Genomic DNA, 25,729 nt, shown 5'->3' on the forward strand with positions numbered 1-25,729 from the left:
TTCTTAACAGACAATAATAGTTTCGATGTAAAATCATAACAGTTTTTATATGAATTTACCATTCCAAATGAACAACTAACATCTTGAGCTTAGTTGCAACAAATCGACACCTAAATCCAGCAATGCAGCTACGAAGTTGATTTCAAAAAAAGTCTTATTTGAGGTGAGGAACATGTTTTCCGAAATACCCCGTATAATTCTTTTTATAAAACTTCTGCGTCGGTTTTTCTTGACTCGAACTAACTAACGTTTAGCCAATCACACTGTTGCCTTCTTCAAAGCTTTACGGAAACTGGCTCGCATTTTACTCAGGCGCATAAACATCGTCTCGGATTTTTCATTGGTAGAATTAATTCTCCGTTCGGTGACTCGGGCTGAGATAATTTTACGGCTCTGTAAACAAGAGAGTTAATAAACGATGATTTTTGGGCCGGATGATGATGTGGTTATCAACTCTCTTGTTTACGGAGTCGTAAAACTATTTCAGTCCGAGTCATTGAACCCAGAATTAAAACACCTTACTTCTCTCTTCTCTGCTCTTCTCTCTAATAATTTTCACATTAAAGATATTAAGCGTTCCATCACAAAATACACTTCACCACAACCTTCCAATAGCAATGAAACCGAAAGCAATCCCACACTTGCCGCTGTTGTCCTCCCTTATATTCAAAACATCACTGGCCACGTATCAAAAGTTCTAAAGAAATATAACGTCGAAACCAGATTTACCAAAAATCTCTCAACATCTTGGACCCGCCAAAGATAAAATTCCATTTGAGATGCCATATACGGAGAGTCCAGACGAAAAATATCAACTAGGCTCAAAGAACACGAAAGAGCATTACGACTAAGACAAATAAACTCATCAGCAGTTGCTGAACACAATCACGAAACCGGACATAAAATTTTATTCGATAAAACTAAAATTCTTGCACGTAATCAATTCTTCTACCAACGAAATATCCCAGAGTCTATAGCAACCTAACAATCTTAACCGCGACTCAGGTCTCTACCTATGGGAATCAGTCATCCGAGACGGTGTTTGTGTTCCCCATTAAGCTCCGCCCCCCTCAAACAATATATAAGCAGGTACTGAGTAAAATGAGAGCCAGTTTCAATCAAGCTCTGAAGAAACCAACAGGATGATTGGCGAACAAGTCAACAAAAAACCGACGCAGGAGGACTCCACAAGTTTAAAAAAAGTATTACAGCAGCCTGTGGAAGAACCCTGTAAAATTATTTTATTATTATCTACCGTACCGTATAACCGGAGAACCGTGGGGCGTCGCGCTGTTGGCGTCCGAAAAATCGTCGTCGCGCGCGCTCGACTCCGCCCACCCGCAGTCCTCGTAGATGTCGCTGTCCGCGCCGATCGTCTCGGTCGCCACGTCGGCCAACGAGTCGCACATGTCCGTTATCTCGCTGAATATCGACGGCGGATTGGTCGACTCCAAATCGACCATGTACTTTTGTTTCACGTCGAATATCGGATTCGGTTTCTCGTCCACCTCCTCTGTCACGCCGTCGAAGCTATCCGCGCGGTGATTAAGAGCGCGTTTGACGAGCACGTCCGACGATAACGGCTTCCTGGTGGTGCCGAGCTTCGGACTAGGCGGTGCCATCGTCGTCAGCGAGTTCAACTGCGACGGAGGTCTCACCATGTCCAATTCGAGAGACGCCGCGCTCTGTGACATTTCCGCCTCGCGCTTGAAGACTGTCGCGATTCTGGTCGCCTCCATCGCTATCAACGTGGACTCGGTCATCGTCGATGTGGTGGAGAAGTCGTTCGACGGGCGTTCCTCCGGTGCGTCGTCCTTGTCGCTTTCGAAGGTGACGACGTTGGGCGCGCTGCCCGATATACTGGGGAAAGTGGCCTCGTTCGTGGGGGAGGTGCTGTCGTCGTTCCACGTGCTGCTGCTCTCGTTGGTCGACGTCTTGTCTTTGGTCAGGTGGCTCGCTTGGGAGACGAGCTCGGCCGTGAAACGATCCAGCGACTCGATCATCGCGTCGGGATCGAGCATGCGCACGTCCACCAGGTTGCCGGACTCCTCGCAGCTCTTCGCGAAACGCCCGTCGACGCAGCTGGCGACCAGGAGCGCGTCCTCCTTAGATCCACTCCTCGTTCGATCTGGAGGTAGCAAAGGAGGCAACTTTAAGGGTGTTATTGGGCGGGAAGTTTTGATGTTCGAGTTTTATCATAAAAATGAGAGTTATAGGTTAGATGAGACCCTTGTAAGTTTTGCTAAAGTAATTCAAGGCTACTGAAAAAGAGAAGATTTTGCCTTGGCTTTAATATAAGTCAAGGTTGCAGAGAAATATAGGGAAGAAGGAAAGTGTCTCAATGGACATGAAAGGCACCTTAGAAGTAGCCTTCACAACACTCTAGCTAGCTTGGGGAACGACTTTTATAGGATTTCCTACAATTCCAGGCTTCTGGACAAAGAAGCGAATTTAATGTGCCTCTAGGGTCTCCTCTCAAGGCTGCTGGCAATTTAACGAAAATACCAAGAAATCATTGAGGTCGCTCTGGAGCTTTTTTATAACAAAATGCTGCTGTAAAAAGAAAAGAAGGAAAAAATACCACGGCTATGCTACTATACCTTCATAGGCTTTCTTTCAAGGTTACTAGAAAACAAAGAGAAGAAGAAAAAAATACCATCTATCATCATCTTGAGGAGTTTTCTTACAATTCAAGGCTGCTGAGAGAGACGAAGGGCAAATATCATACTTCCTTAAAAGAACAAAAAATTTCCAAGTAATCCACCATCTTCTTTATAGGCATTGCCATAATTCAAGGCAGCTGGAAAAAGATGTAAAAAATATTTAGTATCTATGAATATTAAATATCTATGATTAAGGTTATTTTGGAGAAGCGACTATAGGGCGTAATCTACCGCTTTTCTGGAATGCAACGCTGCTGTAAAAAGAGAGGAAGGGAAAAATGCTACGCTTCTCTATGGACATATTTGAGGTTATGTTAAAGGAACCATCATTTCTTTGTTACTTTCTTGACTTTGTTATAATTCAAGGCTGCTGGGGAAAAAAAAAAGAAAAAAATACCAAGTGGTGTCTATAAACATGATTGAAGGTAAACCTGGAGATAGTTTAGATCGTTATTGAGCTTTATTACATTGCAAAAAGAAAAGAGGCAGGAAAAAATAATACTAATACTAGATCAGACAGTTACACGGCTTTTCTATAACGTTAAGCTGCTTTAAAAAGAAGAGACGAAGGAAAAAATAAAGCGGACACATTTGAGGTTATATTAGGACAACAACCATTTTCTTTGTAGGCTTTGCTATAATTCAAAAAAAGGAACAAAATACCAAGTGCCTTCTAGGGTCTTCCTCGAGGTTATCTTAGAGAGCTTTGCCATAGCGCAATGCTACTGAAAAAATATGAAAACGAAAAAATATCGCATGTCTCTAAGAACAACTTTGAGGTTACCTTTGAGGAACAAAATTATACCCTTATAGGCTTTCCTATAATTCCAAGTGTCTCTACGAACATCTTAGATTTTACCCTTTTACCTTAAAGGAACGACTATAGATAAGACTCCTATAACCTCTCCTACAATCAAAATGCTGCCGGAAAAAGAGGAAGAGGAAAAAATACCGCGCCCCTCTACCCACCTGTTAAGCAGATCCCTCCTGAAGGCGATAATCTGTCCGGTGATGTACCTGTGACCGACGACGCTCCGCCCCCTCGTCTGCTCGCGCTCCCCTCCACCGCCTCCCGCATCACGGGTTCCGTTTCCGCCGCTCGATCTGAGAACCAACAGTTCTCGGTTCCGCTCGAATCGCGTTCGGGACCGTTTTCTACGCCTGCCGCCGCGATCGACGGTTCGGGACAAGGTTCGTTTGTCGGCGGAGGTGGAAGCCGCGTTGCCTCCCCCTCCTCCACCGACTTGATGTTCCCGGCAACAGACGCAACATTCCCGTTTTTTGACCTGGACTCCATCGACGACGACGACGGTCTCTCGTTGGGACGCCGCTCCCTCGGCTGAGGCTTCGGAACGGTCTCGGTCGGCTTGTCGACGCCGCTATTGGGCATCCCCGCCGAGATGACTTCCTTGAGTAGGGCCTCTTCGGCTTTGTCGGTCGGCATGCCGGAGTAGATGCATTGCTCGAGCAGGGCCTGTTCTCCCTCTATCGATCCCATCGAGTCCAGACTGAGGGAGGAAAGCGACTCTTTCCTGTCCAATGGGTTCGGGTTGCTCTCCCGAGAAACGTTGTGCTTATCTTCGACTTTAAAGAGAGAGAGAAAGTAGCGTAATGATGAAAACTTATAAACCGGTTATAGTTCGACCAGAAATATAGTGATTAAGTTTGCCTACTGTTTATTGCTCCAAAACCGCAGCCCATACAAAGTAACTATTTATTACGTTCTATTTCATTACATTTGTACATGGTATCATTATTAATATACAAAATATTAAATATAATAATAATAAAGTATCAGTCGCTTAGAATATCGTCACTATCGCTACTGTCGTCATCTAGTTCAATGATCAACTCCGACACTAATCGTTCTCGATAAATATTTCCTTCTTATGGTACTAACACTAAACTTTGGTGCAATATTATTTCTTCTTATATGAATCACAGTTACATATATGAACATAATGCAATTTAGATGAAACTCTTATTAACGATACTTATCACCTGATGTTAAAATAAACGCTTCTACTTAATCGACAATACCCCGCAGCTTCAATGCCTAATCAAATTTAAAACGATCTATTCACGTTTCAAATAAAATTTTCAAGTTTCTACAAATATTCGTCAGGCAAGAATGCAGAATAAATATCTGTTGAGATGGGTTTTACCACAATCCTGCGAAGGTCTGTGATTAAGAGAAGAAATGCACTATATTTTTGGTCGTATTATACCCTCACTTGTTATTAACTAAGAAGTAGAAGGAACATCGTAAATACAAACGAAATATGCTTTACTGTATATTTACTAATAGCAAATTATATTTTATACGCATTGTTTTTTTTGGTATTGTTTAAGTTTTTATTAAATGAAGAGAGTTTTTGGACAATCATCAATCATCACTGAGTATGAGTATGAGTACTACTAGTACTAGTTCAACTGCTTCTGTCTCTTTTACTCCCAAGTAATATAAACGTAATCGTAAATGACGGCTGTTTTGGATTTAAATTTTGAGGCGTTTTTATCTCAGGTCTTTGAGATTGCGACATTTTGAGAGTTGTATCACTCATAAATATATGCTTATTGCCACCATAAGCAAACGTTTTGTTCCTCTCTCTTTTTTATTGTGAGATCCTGAATAAAATGAATTTCAAAAATATTAACAATGATAATTCTCTATTTTATCTGTTGGTGGGTGCACGGCGAACACTCTTTTTACCAGTAATTGTTTTAAATTTTGTGAAAACAATCAAAAATTTGCAGGAAAATAAAATTAAAAATACAAACGAAATATATTTTGAGGTGAGTGAGTTGAAAAAAAAAAGCTATTTGTAGTCTCTGCTAGTGTGTATTGTTTTCTATATATTTCCATTTGTTATAGACGTGGCAAAAAAATATTAATAATAAGATTACGGTTAAAGTCAAATAAAGCGAACGATCCTCTAAACTTATACAAGCTGTGGATAGAAAGAGTTCAATCCAAGAGTTACGAAGTTTTGACAGTGGATGAACAACACGTCGTTTGTGATCGAATATAATTGAATGCTTACCTTTCTGGTCCGCCGACTGCAAAGCAACTATCCGATTTTCGTTCCCGACGCCACTGGACTCGTCCGCCTGCCGGCTCCCCGTCGGGGCCGACCTAAACGACGCTAAATGAAACGACGAAACAGTCGGCGAATGACGGAAACGCTTACGTTTTGACGCCCGCGACGCTCTCGTCGACGGTCAGGTCGCTGAGACTGCTCCGCAAGGAAAACTGACAAGGACTGTTTTCCACCGCGTAATTTTCCACCTCGTCCGTTCCGCCGCCGATCAAATACGGCGGCAGGGAATTATCGCGACTTCGCCGTTGCACTTTCGGGGTTTCGGTTTTGCGCGGGGCGACGACGTTCATTAATCTGATCGGCTGCATGGGCGTGCGTCCGGTCGGGCCGTTGTTCGCCGTCGCAGGGACGTGTTGCGGGGGCAGCGAAGCCGGCCCTGAGGGGTTACCGTTAAGCGATTAAAATTTTCCCGCCAAAAATGCCTCAAAACCGGCCAGACGCCTTTTTTCATCATAGTTATTTATAACTGCTTTTTTTTGGGGAGAATCTATTTGCTCTAATTGAACAATCAGCCACCAAATTCGGTGTGTATTTCGATTTCGTAAGCAGTTAAAAAAAAATTGTAAATGCAGTGGTTCAGAGCCGGCAGTACAATACTACCAGCGTCTGTTCATATTACAAGAATTACAAGTCCATATAGTAATCCAAAGCTCAAAATTTCGACTTCGTAACCCTTCCAAAAACATTTTTTATAAGGGCAGTGCCTCAGAACCGGCCGTGGTATTCTACTATATACTACTATATACTACTCTTTCGATTTTTCGAACGTTTAAGTGATTATTTTTTTTGTGAAGGAATAATTAAAAACCCATTTAGACTTCAGAAATCTTTGAAAAACATTTTTTATATGTATAGTGCCTTAGAACCGACAGTATTATTTTCCTAGCGTCCCTTTGAATTTGTCGACCATTTAATTGATGTTTTTTTTTTGTGATAGTAGAACTGAAAGTCCATATAGTACTCAAAAAATAGTGCATTTAGACTTCGTAAACTTTTGAAAAACCAGTTTTATATGGATAGTAACATAGAACCGCCAGTATTATATTCATAGCTTCCCTTTGAATTTGTCGATTATTTAGGCGGTGGTTTATAATTTTTTTTTTGTGAAAACAGGGCTGAAAGTCTATTTAGTCCTTAGAGGCTTAAAATTTCGTACATTTAGACTTCAAAAGTCTTTGAAAAATATTTTTTATAGAGATAGTTGCTTATAACTGACTATTAATATATTATATTACTAACGTCTTTTTGGATGCATCGACCAATTTAACCAGTTTATAATTTTTTTTGTGATAACAGAATTAGCCCCCTAAGGCTAAAAATTTAGTGAATTTCGATTTCGTACGACTTTGAAAAACACTTTTTATAAAGGCAGCGCCTCAGAACCGGGCGTGTTATACTACAGTGTCTCCTTCGATATGCCGAACGTTGAAGCGATATTTTTTTTTGTGATGGTAGAAATTAAAGTCCATTTAATCCTCAAAGACCGAAAATTTGGTACAGTTCGACTTCGGAAGTCTTTGAAAAACATTTTTTATAGGGATAGTGGCTTAGAATATAACTGTCATATTAATAGCGTCCCTTTGAATTTGTCAACCATTTAAGCAGTTGTTTATAATTTTATTTTTGTGATAGCAGAATTGAAAGTCCATTTAGTCCTCTAAGGCTCAAAATTTACTGCACTTCGATTTCGTAAGCCTGTTATACTAGTTATACTAGTAGTGTCTATTGGTTAGTTAGACTTCAGAAGTCTTTGAAAAACATTTTTTATAGGCATAGTAGCTTAGAACCGACAGTATTATATTACTAGCGTCACTTTGAATTTGTCGACCATTTAAGCGGTCGTTTATATAATTTTTTTTTGTGATAACAAAATTTAAAGTCCATTTAGTCTTCTAAGCGCATTTCGACGAATTCGTAAGCATTTGAAAAACATTTTTTATAACGGCAGTGGTTCGGAAGTCGCCGTACCAAACTACTAACTAACCAAAGCTACTAGAGTCTCTTTGAATTTGTGAAAGGTTTAAGTGGTATTTAGTATATATTTTTGATATTCTTACATTTTTTACATTATATTTCGTAAACCTTTCAAAAATAAAAAAAAGTGGCTCAGAACCGGCCGTGTTATACTACTAGCGTCTCTTTGGTTAGGATTGAAAATTTAAGTGGTTATTTATAAATTTTCCTTCTGGGTCTCAAAATTCAGTGTACATTCGTAAAACTTTAAAGACCTTTGTTTTTATAAGGTGCGAGCTCTCGCTGAGGATAAGTCTGAATTCAATACCTATGTATAGATTACATTTGCTATTTTAATTTTTCAATTAGCATTCTGGCCTTAAAATTACCTAAACTTCTGGTCATCGAGTATTTGGGTTTCAGAAGGGTCAAAAAAATCAATAGCAACAGCAAAGCAAAAATATTTTAACATTTTGCAACTACTACTATTAAGGCAATAATTAAGAGTTTGGGTTAGAATAGTTCAAATCAAAAATTAACCAATAAAATAGTAATTATAAGACTCGGTGGTTGAAACGCTCAACTTTCGAGCAGCTTCGAAGTGAAGACGTCGCAAGTTTCAAAAAACCACGCCCCCTCCGACCACACTCACCTTCGCGCGTGTCTTTCCTCGACTTGGGCATGGCGGACAGTATGCACTCAGCCAAAATGTTGTTGTCGTTGTCGCCCGACAAATTGCTCGAATCGTCCGACACGTTACCGCCCCCTTTGACGTCGGCGCTCAGCGCGCTCAGATTCGAATTCGAACCGGTCCTGCTCGCGTGGGCGGGCGTGTCCTCCGTGCAGTACGTCCTCGGAGACTCTTCTGCCGCCGTCATCCGGGAAGTCCCGCCCCTCAGCGTCGGTATATCGCTCGACTGTTTGCTCGGCGTCGAACACGCCGTAGGATTTTGCCTACGAAATTACCCATACGGAATAGTTCAAATGCACAAAATAGGTAATTGTTCAATAAATAATCGTCTTGGTTAGTTTTATAAGTTAAAAATTAATTACAAGTTTGAGATTCACCACCTTACGCAGTAGTTCAAATGTACCGACGCGTGCGATGGCCGAACTAATAAGTTATTGAATATATATATATATTATGCCAAATATGCCAAAGTGGATAAAATAATACAAATTAGTCAATTAATAATAATTGTTATTAATATTAATGACACTAAACCAAATGATTCAAAATACAAAATTGAATAGTTTAAATGACTTTATTTAATAATTAAATTCATAAAGTTCGAACGCACATTTTATTATCAAATTATTAATTATTAAGTAATCATAACAGGGGAATGTGGGCCATTAGTTTCCAGGATGCAGTGGTTCAAATGATTCAACGTTTTTAATCAATTAATAATGGCATACAGACAAATACGTAAAAAAAAGGAAGTCTCAACTACACGACTTGTTTCGACTGATTAGCGACTGATCAGAACAAAGTAGTTCGAGTGCACAAAACGCTCAATTGCCAATTTGATTATTTATTATTTATCATCAGGACTAAGTAGTTCGAATGCACAAACGACAACGTTTCAAATTTTAATATTCAATTATTAATAAGATTAACGAACCGAATTCCCATATAAAATAGTCTAGGTCAGATGCATAAAATAAGTAAATGTTCAATAATTTTATTTAGTTATAAATTAATTCCAGGATGCAAATAATTCAAATGCACATTTACCAATTAATAATAATTATTATTATTAATCAGACCACAGCAGATGATCCAAGCAAAGAAATGAATAGTTTAAATGGACAAGGTCAACTTTATGATTGAGACTTGAGCCGAAAAAAGTAGTTCACAAAGATATTTGACAAAACTTAAAATGTGAAATTTGATTATCAAATTATTGATTATTAAATTAATCGTAACAAGAGAATGTGGGCCTTTCGTTTCCTGGATCCAGTAGTTCAAATGTATCAACGTTTTTATTCAATTTATGGCTGTTGCATAATAATTTTAAAAAATAGCTCAAAATAATCGCTATAGTTGAGTAGTTTCGAACAGAAAAAAAAAAAACTGGTGATTAGAAGTTCACCTTCTGGGAATTCGAGTGCACAAATCGCTCAATTGCGAATCTGATCATTCATTGGTTCATTAGGTTCATACAAGGATTAAAAAAATTAACACCAGGGCAAAGTAGTTAAAACGAACAAAGTGCCCGTAAAAGAGTTCGCTTCCAATATATTAAAAAAAAAATTAGTTCAAATGTACAAAGTGCCCGATTGCCAACGATATTGCGCAATTAATAATTATTAAGTAAATATATCAGGACCATTTGTACAAATTTTAACATTCAATTAATAATAATAATTAGACTAAAGCAGGAAATAAAGTAGGTCAAATGCTCAAGAAGGGAGATTGTGAATTTGTTGAGTTATTAAGAAAATGTCACAGACGAACGCTGGAGATATGACGGCCAGAATGAAAGACGCGGTAGTTCAAATGTTCAAAGTGCGCGATTGTCAACGATAGTATGCAATTAATAATAATAATCAGGCTAAAGCAGGAAATAAAGTAGGTCAAATGCACAAGACGCGAGATTGCGAATTTGTTGAGTTATTAAGAAAATATCACAGGAGTAAGCTGGGGATATCACCGCTAGAATGAGAGACGCGGTAGTTTAAATGCATTAAATCGCGCCTCCTCGCGACCACCGTACTCACACGCTGGTCTGTATGCCGTCGTTTATGCACGCGGCCAGGATATCTTCGTCGTCGGCCGAGTCCGATCCGCTCGTCTCCTTCTCCTCGTCCTTCTTCTCCTGCCCCTTCCCGTCGTCCGCCACATCGTCAACCTTAACCTCGGGCGCCGCCTCCAGCGTTTTCGTCTCGACCTCGCGATGATCGTCGATCGTCAGACTGCTGAGGCTCGTCGCCGTAGAGAACTGCGCCGGCATGCTCTCCTCCTTAAACCCGGTGGTTCGGTCCTCGAACACGCTCGTCTTATCCGAGCGCTGGATACGCCGCGACGGCTTCGAAGTCGACGCCTTCGGACTGGGCGGTACCATCTGCGTAGGCGAGTCGGGCAACTCGCTCGGCGAGACGACGCCGCTCGTCAATCGACTAAAATCCGACACGACCGAGCTGCGATCGTCGTGAATCGAATGCTGTTCGATACTGTCCAGTGACGCGAGCGAGCTCGACCTCGAAAACATCAGCGGCGTCTCTTCGGCGTAGCCGACCGCGGCGTCGAACTTGACGGCTTTCGATTCCGGCGCCTTCGCCACTTTTTTAGACGGTTCCTCCTCCTCCTCCTCCTCTTCCTCTTTCTTCACCGGGATCGAGTTCAGCGAACCGAAACTGCTCACGCGGGAAAAATAACCGGGCGTGCCCTCCTCGCAATAGTTGACAGGCTTATCGGGCGACATCAGACCGGAGCCGTGCATCTCGGAAATGTCCTCCGTCGAGCATCGGTCCTTCTCGTCGACGCCGCCCCGCCCGCCTTCCTTCACCTTTGGCCCGTTGTCTTTGTCTACGTCGTCGTTATCGATCGCCGGCCTGGGTTTCTCGCCGACGGTTCGAAGGTCCGACATCGAGGTAGCGTTCGAAACGACGTATGGGGTCTCGTAGGGCGTTCCCTCGGTGCAGTACGTCTTCACCGTGTCCTGAACGTATTCCTGCTTCGCGATTTTCGCGCAGCACAGGTCGGAATCGGAATCGTCTTCGGCGTAACGCAGCGAGTAGTCGGTCGGTTGGTCGAGGTCCGTTTCCGCGTACGCCATGTCGTTGTTTTCCTTCCTGCTGTAGTCTATGGGTTGATCGTTGCCGGCGTCGTCGTCGTCGTCGTCGTCGTCGCGACGCGGCGGCACGGCGCACATCGGGGCAAAAAGGCTATTATGCGGAAAATATTAGATTAGCTTACTGGGCATGAAATATATGGACAAAACAGTATATTATGCAACAACAACAACGACGCAATAAACAACCACTTGTGAGCCAGAAGTTTTCTTAAAACCCGCATTTCTCGCTCTGTCAGAATATGGATTAATAGAAGGGCGTCATTTATAATAAACATAGTTTTGGGGTGCAGTTACATTTTAAGTAATATCTTTCCGGCATTTCTCGGTTAACCGTACATTCGAGTGGTGCGGGCTATTGTTTGCCTTCCGTGAAATTGCTGAGACTTAAAGGTGAGTGTTCTCAGCACTTGCATTTCACGATGTTTTCATTTTATTGGCCAAAATACCAAAGTACCAAATGATTTATTTGTTGTTCGGTTCCATTTTTAATTTATAAAATATATCAAAGGAATTTTGGTTGAAAGTCGGGGCCATTGCCGAGTGTCTCTGCCCTTCAGAAAATTATAGTCTGACTTATTTATTGCACTGTCACGTGTTTCTGCCCTTCAGTGCCGGTGTGGTTATTTACTACGGGATACTTCGCGTGTCTCTGTCCTTAGTATCCATTGCACGATCGGAATAACCAGCACTAGTGATTGAAATAGATACTATGTATGTTCTGCCCTTAGTACCAACCTAAACTCGGTTCCAGATTTCATGCAAGATATATCTGTTATCTGTGATTTCTGGTGATATTGAGTAATATTAAGTGTGTTTTATTAATCTTAATAATCTTTGGTACTCAGGATATTTTTTTAGTTTCAGATGTGAACCGTGATGGCCTGCCTAATCACACAGTTAGTTTAGACCCAAAAAACTTAATAATTATTCATTAAAAGAATTAAATATAAGTATTATACATTTTCAAATTAAAATTTCATTGTCACAATTACTAGAAAAAAAAAACTAAAAACGCGTATACCGTCCAACAAAATGTACTTTTATTCAACGAATATGACGAAACAAAAGCAGCAAGTTGACCCGAGCAGGGAGAATATCAATCTGACGACGCCGCATTTCTTTATTTCATAAATCCCTTTCAGCACCATAACATAAACAAAAAATCGGGGACTTAACAAAAACGGCAATGAAAATCCAAAATATTTTTTTTATTACTATTTTAGATTTACTTGAAAATGTGATATAAATTTATGTACCGCTTTTGTTAACTTTTGAAGTCATATATAACACATAAATTAGCGATTTCTACGGTTTTATGTCCTTTAGTAGTGATAATAACGAAATTTCTAAATGGATGTGAAAAAATATTTCCAGGACGTGACAAAAACATCAAAAAATAGGTGGTGCATTAACCCACCACTGGGACGAAATGGTTTAAACCGCCATGTGCAATACCACCGACAGAATCAAAACGTAGGTTTATACTAACGGGCTGCCTCGGCTCGTCTTCGCGTAGGCGCGGTGAACCCTCGGCGCCACGGCCACCGGCGACTCCTTGTCCAGGTTGTCGTACGTCTCGCTCAACGTGTGGTCGAGGTCTTGGAGCAGAGCTTTCTGCTTGCGCGCGCCCAAAGTCGGCAACTCGGGCAGGTTAAGCGCGAGGGCGGTCGAATCCGCTCGCGTGGGAATCGTCTGCTGCGGCCTGCACGTCAGCAAGTTCTTCAGGGCGGCGCTCGAACCCATCGCGATCATCTTGTGTTTGGAGTGATTGAGGCTGCGCAGCATCGCGGGAGCGCCCATCTCCCACAGCGCTTCCTGATCCTGCGAGCACTTGGCCGACAGGTTCCACAGTGTGCCGCACGCGTTGCTCACGATCGTCAAACTCGGCGATTTCAGCTGATCGAGGAGGACGCGGAGGCAGCCGTGCGCGCGCAGCGTCTCGCGGTGATCGTCTCGTACCGCGATCTGACTCGACACGTTGCGCAGGATGCCGCCCGCGTTCTCGACGACCGCGAGACTCTTCGACGGCGTCTTGTACGTCAGCATCGTGACGAGGAAGCCGAGGGCGCCATCTACCGCGCATATTTCCGACTTGTTCTCGGTACAGTGAGCGGACAGGTTCCACAACGCGGACAGGATCGATTTCAGCGTATTCTCTTTGTTGTCGAGCATCGCGGCCTTCATCAGGCCGGAGACGCTGCCGACTTCGCGCAGGATCTCTTTGCTGGTGGCGTCGGCGCGCCAGGACAAATTGCGCAACACGCTCGCCGTCACCTGTCTGAGTTCGTCGCTCGGACTCTGCAATTCATTTTATTTAGTTATTTAGATACACTGTTCAACATGATAAACCCATATACAGAACAGGGACATAGGTAATGTTGCTTTTTATTATTATTAGGACGTAAATTAGATATTGACAGCACAAAGGTTGAAATCGGGGACACTGTGTTGCCTATAAAGGAGACTATGCGTAATCTCGGCTTAGTATTTGATGGTTCTCTTAGATTTACCGCTCAAATGAATAGTTGCTTTTACGAAGAGCTTATGTCAGAACAAAACAGGGCTTTCAACGTACACGTACAGAAGAAGAAAATATATAAAACTTGAAACTTGCCGAGTTGCAGGGATCGCACATTCTATGGAAAGGAGAAAATTTGAAAACATTCGTACGCCGCGTAGAAAGGTAAAAGGTTCGACCTACTCTTGAGGTAACACCAAAGTTGAATTTTGATAAGAGGCAAGGATCAACAACCTGATTATGAATAATTTTGTAATGCCTATTACGAAGCGAAATATTGCTTGTATATCAATTGGGAGGTACTGACGGACTCCATATAATATCACAGTATTCTAATTTACATCTAGCCAATGCGTAGTACAGAGTCTTTAAAGTTTCGAAATCTGTTAAGTCTCGACATGCAGAACGAATGAAACTTTAGGGTCAAAAGTGACACCTAGATCAACAAAAGTAGCTGGAGGCCGAACTATTATGTCATTGAGTTAAGTGAATACGTCATGACATGACATTTGATGGGATTTAACGATAAGTTCTTATAGACACACCATTAATTGGACGACGAGGGCGCGCATAAAGTCCCGAAACGAGCATAGCAACGCTTTGTTCCCGCTGTCGCCGAACGTCAGGTTGGTAAGGGCCATGCACGCGTAACGCCGCATCAGGACGCAGTGGTGCTCGACGGAGACGCTGCCGTGGGCGGCGTGCTCGGCCTCGATCAGCGTGGCGATCGAATGGATGCCGCCCAATTGGCATATCGCCTGACGGTGACCCTCGTCGAACGACAGCTTCATCAGATGAGCGACCGTCTGTACGGGATGCCTGTCGCCGTCGTCGGAAGACGAAGCGCTCCAAGAGCACGATTCGAACTTGACGTTCGCGTTCAGCGCTTCGACGTAGGCGCGCGCGTGTTCCAGCAGCTTCAGGATCCGCGACTCCCGTTTGCGGATCTTCTCGTCCGGCTGCGAATTGACCAAATTGTGGAGCGCCTGGGCCGCCTTCTTCCGCGTGTCTTCGTCCTTGTCCGACTGCACCAGCTGCACGAGGAGCGGGATGCAACCTGTCGCGTGAAACGATGCTGTGTCAAACTAACCGAATGTTGGGCAACGTTTGAAACTACACAAAATCCGACAGGTACTGCAGGGATGATAACTTTGTAAACGACAGGCAGTCGTGTTGTGCTATATCTTACTTTCATCTCGAGCGGATATTTTGTACAAGGTGGTCCAAATTTCTAACTTTTCTAAATGTAAGGATAGAGCTTTGGGAAAAAACATTTTTTTAAGCGGGAATCTCTCTATTTTACCCGTTTTCTCTTAAGAGCTTTTAGTTATATTTCTTTAAATGGGATACCCCCAATTTTTCTAAAAAATCAGTTTTTTCATAAAATTTCCCGTCGAACGAACCCATTTATATTGAATACTTTAAAATATATTTGCAATTGTAGATAAAATTTTGTTTTTTTCTTTTTTCATATAAAACCAGGTTGGCTACGACACGAGGGGACACAGCAACCTCGCACTATAACTTCTAGTTTACAATAATTACCAACCCTAAAATAATAAACGGAAATAAAATTATTAAAAGCAATTTTTTGAAATCTACATGTAACAAGTTTCTTTAATTCTAAAAAAATACTCAAATTGACCGCCTACATCTTGACGCTATTTTCTGCGTTAAGAAGTACTAACGGACGAAGCTGCCTGAATGCAGTACGAAATGCGTCTTCTAGTAGTTGAGCGATTTCGAAATACAAGGTCTTTGATTCTCCCCCACAAAAAGAAGTCGTGAGGGGTCAGGTCTGGAGAGCTGGGCGGTCAATATATAAGACCTTTATTTCCGATGCAGTTTTCGGCAAACACATTATTTAGCAAATTAGCAATGTCTCGTCCATTGTGAGGAGGCGCACCGTCATGTTGAAAGTATAAATGGTCGATAAACGGAATTACCTGCTCTTCTAAAATTTGTTTTGTTTTAATCTGATCATAGCTACCTAGAAAGGTACTATAAAATTGCATAGGTCAGAGTTAAGCACAGCCTACTATGGCAATTATTAAAAATTGCAGATATGTTTTTAACCACCTAATAAAAATAGGTGTATGGCACATCGTTTGACAGGAAATTTTATTAGAAAACAATTTTTTTTTAAATTAGCGTATTCCATTTGTGTTATATAAGACAAAATCGGTGAAACAGGTAGATTTGCCCTTAAAAAATCTTCAAACATATTTTTAAATAAAAATCTCTATCTTTACAAATAAAACAGTTATAAAGGGTTTTTAGAAACGCGCATTTCTAAGAATCACCCTGTAGCTCAGAAACGCATGTCGCGGTGAGAGATACAAGAAAAAAATTGGATCCGTCAAAATGACATCAAAGTCTCATTCGAAACGTCATCAATCTTCCACAAGCTGCTCGTTCACCGTTCCAATAGCAAGAGATGATAAGGTGAATAGAGCAGAAGGCCTAATTGAAAAATTAATCAAAAACAAAAAAGGGCACAGAAACTGAATTGCGAATGTAAATTCGACGGTTGGTTGAAAGCCGATTGGGGTTCTGATAGAAATAGGTGTATTTCGACTGGAAGTAGCACATTAGAACTTGAATTTCGAACTGTAAAGACTCCGAAAAAACTGTTTTTTCGATTGGGAAAGTAATGGCAACTGTTTTTTGGGATAGCCATGAAGTCGTCTTAATCGATTACCTTCAAAAAGGAAAAACGATTACAGGAGCATACTATGTATCATTACTTGACAAGCTGAGGACAGAAATTACGATTTGTACTACTTGACCATCTAACTTACTCACCAGATCTAGCCCCAAGCGACTTCTTTTTGTTCCCTCATCTGAAAACTGTGCTCGGGGGACAAAGATTTTCATCAAATGAGGAGGGTACCTATTTGGACGGGTTAGAGAGATGGGATCATCGCTGGGAGGAGTGCATAGAGTAATAAGGAAACTATATAGAAAATACCGTATTCAGTTTTTTCATTTTCCGAAGAAAATATTTAGCCCCGTGTCCAACAGAGGGCCAGTTCTATTGTGCTCCGCCTACCTGACTGCCGCATCGCCAGGCAACTCTCCGGGCATGCGCTCAACGCCAGTAAGGTCTCGCCCATATCGACGTGCTCTTGGCTGCCCAGCATAGCGAGCAAGCCATGCACGACGTCCATTTTGGCCTCGAGCTGTTGCGATGACCATTTCGACGGCGGACTGCCTAACACGCGATCCAACGGGACCCCTCCCGAACTGGAAGCGAAACTCATCACGCTCGAAGCGTCCTAACAAGCGACGAAACCGTCAAATGAGTCACAAATACTAGCGTATTAACTTATTTACGTACATTATCACAAGAGTGATAACCAATGAGATAACCAAAATACAAAATTATAACAGGTTGTGATAAAACTATACAAAGTGACCAACAATAATATCCAGATCTTAAGATATTATAATAATAGCACAATAGGAAGGTACGAGAATATGATAGAGTGTTTTGAAGTGCCATGTTTTCCTTCGATATGCGACAGTTGTTAAATGTAATGCTGAGCAGAGGTAAAAGTATTGGAATTCCAGATTATTACAAAAATTTACGCTGAATATTTTCTATCCGCTGTAGATGACAGGTGTAATTGGGACTCTACACTTAAACAGCACATTCTAGATGTGACCTGACATGACAGTGTTTTTATGGCATTGATATTTCAGAAGTCCCTTGTACTGCGCCTAACAAACCCCAGACTATAAGTTTATATAAGCAGCAAGTCTAACCAAAACTCACAAAATCTCTAGCCTAACTCTACACTTTTCTTTCTTCTTCTTTCGGTGCCATATCAGGTCCCCTCTACACTTAAGTACATTAAATTCCACACCATTGAGACAATCTATCCAGGTCGTCCTGGAGTAAGAAAATAAGACTTTTTAGAAGAAACAATTTATAAAGTTTTCAAATTTTGGTACTGAACTCCCAGAAGAAATAAAAAACGATTATATTGTCTTTGCGTATCTCCAACTGTAACTAACCAAAAAATGGTTTCATCAAATTGTAAAAAAATGTTTTCTATGTAACTGTACAGGGTATCTCATATATGTTGACCCATATACTTTCATCAAAATCTCTAAAAAAAATAAATACAAAAGTTCTTTACATTCAAGGTCACTTTTAGATTTGTATTATACAGGGTGTCCCAATTCTTCGATATCGACATCAACTTTGGATTTTTTGGAACTTTGGATACTTTTTATTGCGTTTTTAGATTTAGTGGTAAAAACAAAGGCGACTTTCATCAGACCTACCTATTTGATTTCAGTACAATTTAGGAAATATTAAAGGTTATGTGATTGGTCATTAAAATATCAACAAATACACACATATATAATGAAATTTCGTTATACCGGGTGTCTTTTTTTCATTCGAAGGGAAATAAATTAGTCTAAATGAAAAATAAGTTTGTTGCTAGTTGCTAGTTTGTTCCATTATTGTGCAAAAAACTTAGAAAAAGTCAAATAATTCCACAATCACTGTATACAGGGGTTTTCACCCAAACCGTTGATTAAAAGTTTAGTGAGATGTAATTTAGAAACGTCTTCCAATTTTCGAGGTTCAGGTAAGTGCGAAGTGCGTTTTAAAACATTTTCGAGATGCTGTCACTTAGGGTTCATGCGAAAGTTGCTGTCAACTTGCTTATTTCAAAGGGAACATCCCGTTATTATTACAATTCAATATTCTGTGTCAAGTTCTGAACATAGTCCGTACCTACGTCTAACCGTTTCTGAAACATTAGACACCTCCGATTTAACCAACTTTGAAAATTTGATCCATATATTTGGCAAAATGTTAAATAAGAGGCTTAAGTTTACTTTTGTCCAAAATTAGGCCGCAAACATGTCCGCACATCGATAAAAGCTTTATAAAGTACTGAAACGAGTGCTAAATCGGACTTTACCGTGGCGACCGGGTGACTTTGGCGGGCGGCGGCGGCGGCGGAGGCGACGGCACCGCCCAAACTAGCGGGTTCGGAGTTCCAGAGGGTGGGCGGTCTCTCGATGGCGGGCCAAGCGCCGCGATATACGGCGTCGGCGTTCGCTTCCCTGGATCCGCGAGCCGCTGGCTCGCTGCTGACCGACATTTGAGTGGAACTGCGCACGCCTAGACCGGACGACCTGGGGAAACACTCGTCCTCGCTCGAAAGCGGTTCCGGACACGAGGAACCGGACGGGGCGTAACCGGGCGATGCGGATCTGTCGCGCTGTCTGTTCAACAGCAACGAGTCCATGGTGTAGTCGAGGGGCTCGGTCAGCGACGCGTCATTCTGAAAACGGCGCCAATTTTAGTAAGCGCGATAGTTGGCGGATTCGTTAAAACTCGAATTATGTATTACAGGTTCAAATCTGATGAAAATAGAAAAAAAAAAACGCGATACTTATTAAACAGGGTACACAACTTAAAGGTTATAATAATAGCACTTTATTTAGAACAGGTAATTATTCTTAAATCTACTAATTTTATAACTAAAAAAAAAAAGAAGAAACAAGGATTGGGCTTTTCAGTACGGATATCCTGACGCCAATCGAAGTTGCCCAAGTATGGCCTGGATACCATTATAATATAAATCTTATAAATAGGGTTTTGAAAGTGGACATTCGATCTGGGTATACTTCGACCAGAAATATAGTGCTTTTACAACCGACCCCGTGATTAACTTTGCCTACTGTTTATTACTCCAAAACCGCAGCCCCTTATATCTTTGATGTTTTTGGCAGACAAAAATAAGGCATCTTCCACTCGACCATTTTTGGATCCAGCATGAAGAATTATTATGCGTTTTTCATGTGAAAGCGGCACGTCTAGTACACACTTGTTACAGTTATCATCACATCATCCTTTTTTTACTGTGTCGTAAGTATCGAACCATGTTTCGTCTAAATAAACTAATGGTCTATTTTGCCCTCGCAATTTTTCAATTGCGCTTAAATAATCCATCCTCCATTGCGAAATTTTTTGAGATTCCATTAGCACATGACGGTCCTGCGAAGGTCTGCAGCTAAGGTACTGTAAAATACTTAACAGGTCAAAGCAATAAATGCACTATATTTTTGGTCGTACTATACCTGCGGTTAGAAAGTTGATTGAGTGTTCCAGAGGAAACGGACAACCGATTCCTAACTTCAAGATTGCAAGTCTCTGCTAAGCTGAGAGACGATACAGCCAATCTGCTCAGTAGAAAATCATAATCAACTCTCCTCTCTTTCTCCCTGAATTTTAGATATTTCAGCAACCTTCTCTGCACATAGTCAAGCTTGCACATAACTTGACAGTAAAATTATAATAGCTGAGCAACAAACATGACTGTAATTTCTTATTAAGAATCTTCAAAAAAATTGTATTGCACTGGAAACCATTTTACCAATGTGAGGTATAAAAGAGAACGTCTGGTAAAATAAAATCCTCGCATCTTTTACGGTGGCAAATCTAGGCAGAATAGTACTGTACTAACTGTAATTAAAGACTATAGGAGTTTTTGTGCGGTGACAAGGACCACATTACACTTGCTGACAATCTTGAGAGTCATGCAATCCGTAGCAGATGATCAAATATATGGGATCATCTATGAATATATTGAGCAGAAGTGGTCCAAGATTAGAACAGTCATGCTCATCAGAAGTTGGAACAAAACGAACTGATCTAAAGCCCTCAATCTCAACGAACTGTCAACGGTGCACCAAATAGGACCTCAGCACTGAAATCGGCGTATGATGACCTATCTCGTCAAGCGTTTTGTGGAAGTCGGTGTATATAACGTCAACTTAACCTTGCTTGATCAGAAAGTCAGAGACATAAGAAGACAGGGAACATCAATTAGTGATACTTTTTATAAAACTTCTAGATTCCTCCGGCGTCGGTTTTTGTTGAGTCGAACTAGCTAACGTTTCAGTTTTCGGTCAAACACTGAAGAAGCCAGCAGAACGATTGGCGAAACGTTAGCTAGTTCGACTCAACATAAACCGACGCAGGAGGAATCCAGAAGTTTTATAAAAAGTATTACAGTAGCCTGTGGAAGTTTCTTTGAAAAATCACTTAGTGATATATGAACTTTTCGCGTAAAAACGATGTTTTTGCGAAGATCGAAAATTGAAAAATTTTCCAAGGTTCACGCAGTGCGTAGGAACAGCATAAACATCGTAAAACTTGATATGCCGTCAGGACCTGCATTCACTTTGTTTCTGAGTGCAGAAAAATAGTATCTATTTCATAAAAAATTATTAATTGTATTAAATTTTGCGGAGCTTTTGAATTGGACCTCCCGTAACATGCTAAGAGCGAAACTTCCGAAAATCCCGGGATATTTCGTGGACTTATTAATTTTTCGGCTGAATTCAGTTATCACAGCTTCTGTAATTTGTGTTAAATTGTATGCTATGTAAAAGAGCTTTACAATAACACCAGCTATTCAGAATCTTAAAGAGAAAACTAAATCACTCTGAAATCTTCTGGTTTGAAGAGTATCAATATTGATGGCCTTAGTTATAATACTATAGTTGATCTGATACCCATTGTAGATATTAATATGCGCCTTTGAAGCCAAAGATCTAAAAATATTGTCTGAACGGCTTCGATGTTAACTATATGGCAGGCATAATATAGAGACTATACCACAGATGCATACTCCAGTCTAGAGCGAAGCAAAGAGATAAAACTATTGCATACAACAAACCCAAGGACTCGAATAGACCTGTTTACTACTTCCGCAAAATGTATCACAAAACTTAGTTTAGAATCAAAGCAAACATCCAAGTCTTTAATGTTAGTGACGGCCTTACATCGGTTGTGCACCATACTCAACGAACGACTAAAACTAATACTACAGACTATTAATCTTAGACCACGTCCCTCTGAAGCAGCAGAGCAGGGGTTGGAAAGAAAAGACACTGCGACTCCGAAACTACACTAACAATATCATTTATAAACAAGTTAAAAAGCTTGGGTCCAGTGTGAGAACCTTGGGGGACTCCCGAAAAAATATCAATTTTACCTGAGACATAATTATTAATACGAACCAACTGAGTACGACCAGATAGAAAACACTGAATCCACTGCGCGAGCTCAGCCCCTAGCTCTAAGCTTAGAGACGAAGATGCACATAACCCACCAGGTCAAACGCCTTCGAGGAATCAGTGTAGACACAATCCACCTGACCAAACTTCGTTCAATAAAAATTGTTGGTAGGTGAGTAAATTTCTTACGGTAGGTCTATCTACAAATCCATGCTGTTGATCAGCCCAAATTCCCCTACAATGCCACGAAAGTCTCTCACAAAATAACTTCCATAATTAAAGACATTAATTTTCCTTTTTTGGTTAAGGAAAGCTTAACAAATAAGTTAAGTGGTAACTTAACAATGAGAAAATTGTGCGATAGTCTAATCTAGTTTGTTATTGCCTCAATAAATTCACAGCCAATGGGCTTCAAAAACTCATGTTGTAACGGGTTACGTAAATGCCAGCGAAAATAATTGAATTAATGTTTATAAACATCATTTGCTAATTTTTGTTTCCAAAATATTATCTTATCAGTAGACCTAAGTATTTACTTCAGGTACAAACTAAAGCCGTTCTACCCTCCTCTCCTTTGCCAACAACTTCTGAAGAGTAACTATAATTCTAACTTCAAACACTAACGCACAGATAGGTCAACTACCTGTCGGTTTACCTGACACTCTCGAAAACCTTGACAATGGTCACGGAATCGGCTAAGACCACTAGGTTTTGCAGTGACATAACCTATCCTAGATGCAAGTGCGTTTCTGACATATCCATATTTACAAACCATGTTCAATTAATGAGGAATCTGAATAATAAATTTAAATTTCAGCACACAAAGTAACCACGGTTCTAGAACTTTTCGCTGGAAAATTAATTTATTTGCCAATGAGCATATTCAATACAATTCAGGCTGTACTAAAACGAAGCTGTAAGAGTAATCGTGTCTTTGTATCCTATACCGCGACTGAACTAACCGAAGAGAATCATGGGACAGAATGAAACATAAACCACTAAACTGAGAATGACAATATATCTAATTCTTCTTCTTTTTTTTTGGAGAAAAATATCAGGATGAATGAATTAATATACATTTTTTAAGGACGATGATTTCTTATGCCTAACTGTTAGAGATTAGAGACATACGTCAATATCTTTCTAAAACATATCGATATATATATATATATAAATTTTTGAAACATCCTTGCCATTTTTAGTTACTTATTTCGCTTATCTCCTCCGCTAGCCTCAAAGCCGCAAATTACCTAGTTTTCGATTAATTCACTGTTGGTACAAACAACAATAATAGACAGCCCACATCTATTCGGCAACAAGCGGGCGGCAGCTTATATGCTTCGGACGATGACGATTCTTTTTTATAACCTAAACGGTATTCTAATGAAAGCTATTTTTAACTACGGAACGTGTGGTTTGACGACTGCGTGGGCTTTTCGGGGGCGAAAAGTCACCCGGCACGTATGAGCATCTCTGTAACCCCTGGAATCATGAAAGAAAATACTATTTGCGCTCAGCTGGGCCCGACTAATTAAGCCCAGTATCCAGAGAACTAAAAATTTTAAATGTCAAATGTCATAATCGTTTTGATGAAGCTAGGGTTATTATCTCAATTCACTCTTGAGATTTAACCATCAAATACCAATTCCGCATAGATCCAGGTTTAAAATTTTCAACAAAACGAACATGCAAAGATCACAAGATCAATGGGATTTTATGTATTGCTACGTTTATTTCAGCTTTCTTTTTTGACTTGTATAAATAATACGAAATTCTGCATTGTCATACATACAGACATCGGATTGTTTTTGTTTACAGGTCGTTCAAAAATAAACAAAAAGGTAGTAACCTACAAATTAATAAAGATGATTCGATGGTTTACTTGGAAAACGGAATAAAGTCCAGGATGACTGGGGGTGAACTTTGGTTAAGACTTTGAAAGTTTGTTTCCTGAAATGCAGTTTTGATTAAAATTTATTTTAAAAATGTTTAACTTTTTAGATACAAATGAAGAAAGGGGACAGTTGCTGCAAATTAAGCAGTGGATTCCACCGTTTTGACCTATCTTTCTTTCCTTCATGTTGTCCTTGTAGATCAAGGCGGTCATTAATTATTTTTCATTGTACAGTAGTATAAACAAACAATAAAATGGTTACAATTTTTATTAAACAAAATCTCGTACTTTGGCTTGTATTTTCACCATTTCTTCGAGAGGGGCATCTTCCCCATGACACATAGCAGCTTAACTGAATATATGGCTTGTTGAATGGTTGAATGGTTCTTCATTTTCTTCTTCCTCTTGGTGCTCTTCCTCACCCTTTCTTGCTTGTTGTAATATGGCTTCCTCTGTCAAGTCTGGTGTTGTAGGCAACTCCTGATCTATCACCATGACATCTTGCAACTCCTCACTTGTAAACGTAATTGTTGTTCGAAACTGTTTTATCCACCCGCTTAGTGGCTGATCATCTTTCAAGTCCTGTTCGCGTTCTGTCTCGGTAATAAGTCCTGCATGACGATAGGAGTGTTGAATTGTTTCTGCTGTCACCTCTTTCCAAGCTTTACTCATAAAGTTGACTGCATATTAATGGCAAAATTTGTCTTCGGGCTTTCCTGTATCGACTCTTAAGACTCTTATTACGCTCTGGTCCATCGGCTGTAATACACTAGTTTTGGCTGGAAGAAATCCCAATTCAATATTCCGTAGATTTGGAATATGGGGATGTGCAGGGCAGTTATCTAAGAGAAGTAATTATTTTGCTCCCCTTTGACCGGCAAATGCTTTATGTTATTAAAACATCGTGGGTTAGTTGATTTCAATCAATCACTTAATTGGCAGCTACTAACACTGTTATACGTTCTTTAGAAAGTTTTCCACCCACAAACTTTTAGCTTCGAAATTTAAGAGTTTTATCTGGCGCCAAATGTCTTTAACAGGGTACTTTTCAGCTAGTGTTGGCCACGTCTTCTCCAGCCAATTGTTAGTGACATTTCTGTCGACATCACGGTCTTCGCCACTTATCTGTCCATCTCTGTTTGAACTTCCCCAATCATCCGAAGCCTTGAAATCGATAGTGCCAAGCTGTTCAGCAAACTTTTCTGCGTTTAGTTTTACGATAGGTCCAAAGAGTGGTACATTTTTAAGACGTTGCTGTTGGAACCACTGCAACATTGCCCGATCCAAACAGTCGACGGTGTAAGTCCGTATCGACATCCCACATCAATTTTCTTTTCTCCCCGTTCTATCTCCCGAATTAAAGCAACTTTCCTTACTTTGTTACCTGATGTGTCATTTTTTCTTTCGGTATAGAAAGTGAGAAGTTCGTTATACAGAGTGGATTAATACGTAGCTTTGTATGGAGACCTACTAGTACAACAAATTTCGTTCATACGTTATACATAGTTTCGCTAAAGGGAGTTTTCACCGTAATTTGAGTGTTTTTAGATGAATCCTCGCCGATTCAAAATAATGACAATTATAGGCGCTCTCAGTAATCCACGTAATGAAGTCAAACGCTGCCAAGTGATAACATGAAACTAGTCCCTTTCTTCTGTTAATTTCCTCCAGTCTGCAGTTTAATTAAATCAAAACAACAACAAACGAGTGGTGTACAATCTATTAACGATCACGTGCGAATTTCTAAT

General features: G+C 40.5%; 1 protein-coding gene across 3 annotated transcripts in view; it reads right to left on the bottom strand.

The window, feature by feature from the left end:
• LOC132701515 (adenomatous polyposis coli homolog) overlaps nt 1-25,729 on the bottom strand; it is a 44,875-nt gene that overhangs the window by 5,747 nt on the left and 13,399 nt on the right. For all 3 annotated transcript variants that reach the window (XM_060669495.1, XM_060669494.1, XM_060669496.1), the window contains 10 exons: nt 18,979-19,344; nt 17,088-17,313; nt 14,581-15,092; nt 13,007-13,815; nt 10,442-11,608; nt 8,370-8,671; nt 5,855-6,140; nt 5,708-5,799; nt 3,633-4,247; nt 1,261-2,128 (listed from right to left, as the gene is read on the bottom strand). In XM_060669495.1, coding sequence (XP_060525478.1) covers nt 1,261-2,128; nt 3,633-4,247; nt 5,708-5,799; nt 5,855-6,140; nt 8,370-8,671; nt 10,442-11,608; nt 13,007-13,815; nt 14,581-15,092; nt 17,088-17,313; nt 18,979-19,344 — 5,243 coding nt within the window. The remainder of the gene's footprint in view (nt 1-1,260; nt 2,129-3,632; nt 4,248-5,707; nt 5,800-5,854; nt 6,141-8,369; nt 8,672-10,441; nt 11,609-13,006; nt 13,816-14,580; nt 15,093-17,087; nt 17,314-18,978; nt 19,345-25,729) is intronic.

Source organism: Cylas formicarius, unplaced genomic scaffold (genome assembly GCF_029955315.1).
Source record: "Cylas formicarius isolate icCylForm1 unplaced genomic scaffold, icCylForm1.1 PGA_scaffold_4__25_contigs__length_36172078, whole genome shotgun sequence".
Classification (NCBI taxonomy): Eukaryota; Metazoa; Arthropoda; class Insecta; order Coleoptera; family Brentidae; genus Cylas; species Cylas formicarius.